The 1,569-nt window shown below is 41.7% G+C and overlaps 1 protein-coding gene across 1 annotated transcript; it reads left to right on the top strand.

Annotated features, from left to right (window-relative positions):
- The first annotated feature begins 299 nt into the window (after nucleotides 1-299).
- LOC107121483 (vomeronasal type-2 receptor 26-like) lies at nucleotides 300-1,067 on the top strand. The gene has a single exon (XM_015424393.1). It carries the CDS (start codon nucleotides 300-302, stop codon nucleotides 1,065-1,067), a length of 768 nt encoding a protein of 255 aa, XP_015279879.1.
- Nucleotides 1,068-1,569: the final 502 nt, after the last annotated feature.

Raw genomic sequence — 1,569 nt, 5'->3', positions numbered from 1 at the left:
CAGTCCCTAAAACATATTGTTAGTTCTTCACCTATCTCTTATCCATATGTTTTCAGGCTCTGGAAGCCTGTATTAGATACAAGATGCACAGAATGTAATCACATCAAAGATGTCAAGCAAATATTAGTGATACTGAAGCCATATTTTCTTTTTCAGATGCAAGCCATTGCAATAAGTGTCAAGAAGACCAGTATTCAAACAAGGACCGAAATCAATGCATTCCCAAGCTGATAACCTTTCTATCTTATGAAGAACCCTTAGGGATCCTTCTAACTTCCTTTGTATTAATCTTGACCCTAATGACAGGATCTGCTCTTGGAATTTTCATTAAATATTTAGATACTCCAGTCATCAAAGCCAACAATCGGGACCTCTCCTACATTCTCCTCATCTCCCTCCTGCTTTCCATTCTCTCCTCCTTTCTATTCATTGGTGAGCCAAAGGAAGTCACCTGCCTTCTCCGACAAACTGCCTTCAGCATCATCTTCTCCGTTGCCATCTCTTCAGTGTTGGCCAAAACTGTCACTGTGGTGGTGGCCTTCATGGCCTCCAAGCCTGGGAGCAGGATGAGGAAATGGCTGGGGAAGAGCTTGGGGAACTCCATTGTCTTTTCCTGTTCCAGCATTCAAGTGGGCATCTGCACTCTCTGGCTGGGCATCTCTCCTCCCTTCCCAGACGCTGACATGCACTCCCAGCCTGGAGAGATCGTACTGCAATGTAAGGAAGGCTCTGTTGCAATGTTTTATGTTGCCCTTGGCTACATGGGCTTTCTGGCTTCCATCAGCTTCACAGTGGCCTTCCTAGCCAGGAAGCTGCCTGGGGCCTTCAATGAAGCCAAGGTGATCACCTTCAGCATGTTGGTGTTCTGCAGTGTTTGGGTGTCTTTTGTGCCCACCTATCTGAGCACTAAGGGGAAATACATGGTGGCTGTGCAGGTCTTCTCTATCTTGGCCTCCAGTTTGGGGTTACTGGGCTGCATCTTTCTTCCGAAATGCTACATTATTATACTGAGGCCTCATCTCAATACAAAAGAACATCTAATGATGAAACATAAAGATGGCATCTGACTTTCTTTTACATTTTTAGTATGTATTGTAAGGATAATGAAACCAATGTGCTTTTCTTCAGAAGTGAACCCTTTGAGCTTCTACTAACACAAATCTCTCTTCCTTCCACATACGTCATGAAAGGAATTGGTTACATACACTCCTGTTTTCTGTATAACAACACTGGATATCGACAGGTCATTTTGCTTGAGTGTTTGATTTCTAGCATTTTAGCACATCATGAGTCCAAGCTTATTTGATACAACTGCACTTTTTCAGTGTCATCTCTAGTAACTTTATAATTTCATGTCCAAGGGGGACACTGGTACAGAAGGGAGATTCCTTATTGATCCATCCTGCTAGGAAATAACAAAAATGTTTTATTTATTTAATTAAAACTTTTATTAGCCACCTTTCTCTCACCTTTCTCTCTTGCTGAATTCAAAGCAGCTTACAATATACATGCAGCATTATAAAAACACAATAAAAACATCAATTGTAAAACCCATAAAAAGTCACAATG

This window comes from Gekko japonicus, unplaced genomic scaffold (genome assembly GCF_001447785.1).
Source record: "Gekko japonicus isolate JY-2015 unplaced genomic scaffold, Gekko_japonicus_V1.1 scaffold6473, whole genome shotgun sequence".
Lineage (NCBI taxonomy): Eukaryota > Metazoa > Chordata > Lepidosauria > Squamata > Gekkonidae > Gekko > Gekko japonicus.
This window is presented reverse-complemented; position numbering and strand designations above follow the sequence as displayed.

Bases quoted from the DNA above. Each gene is read 5' to 3' on its own strand.
- LOC107121483 (XM_015424393.1), top strand. From the start codon at position 300: ATGACAGGATCTGCTCTTGGAATTTTCATTAAATATTTAGATACTCCA.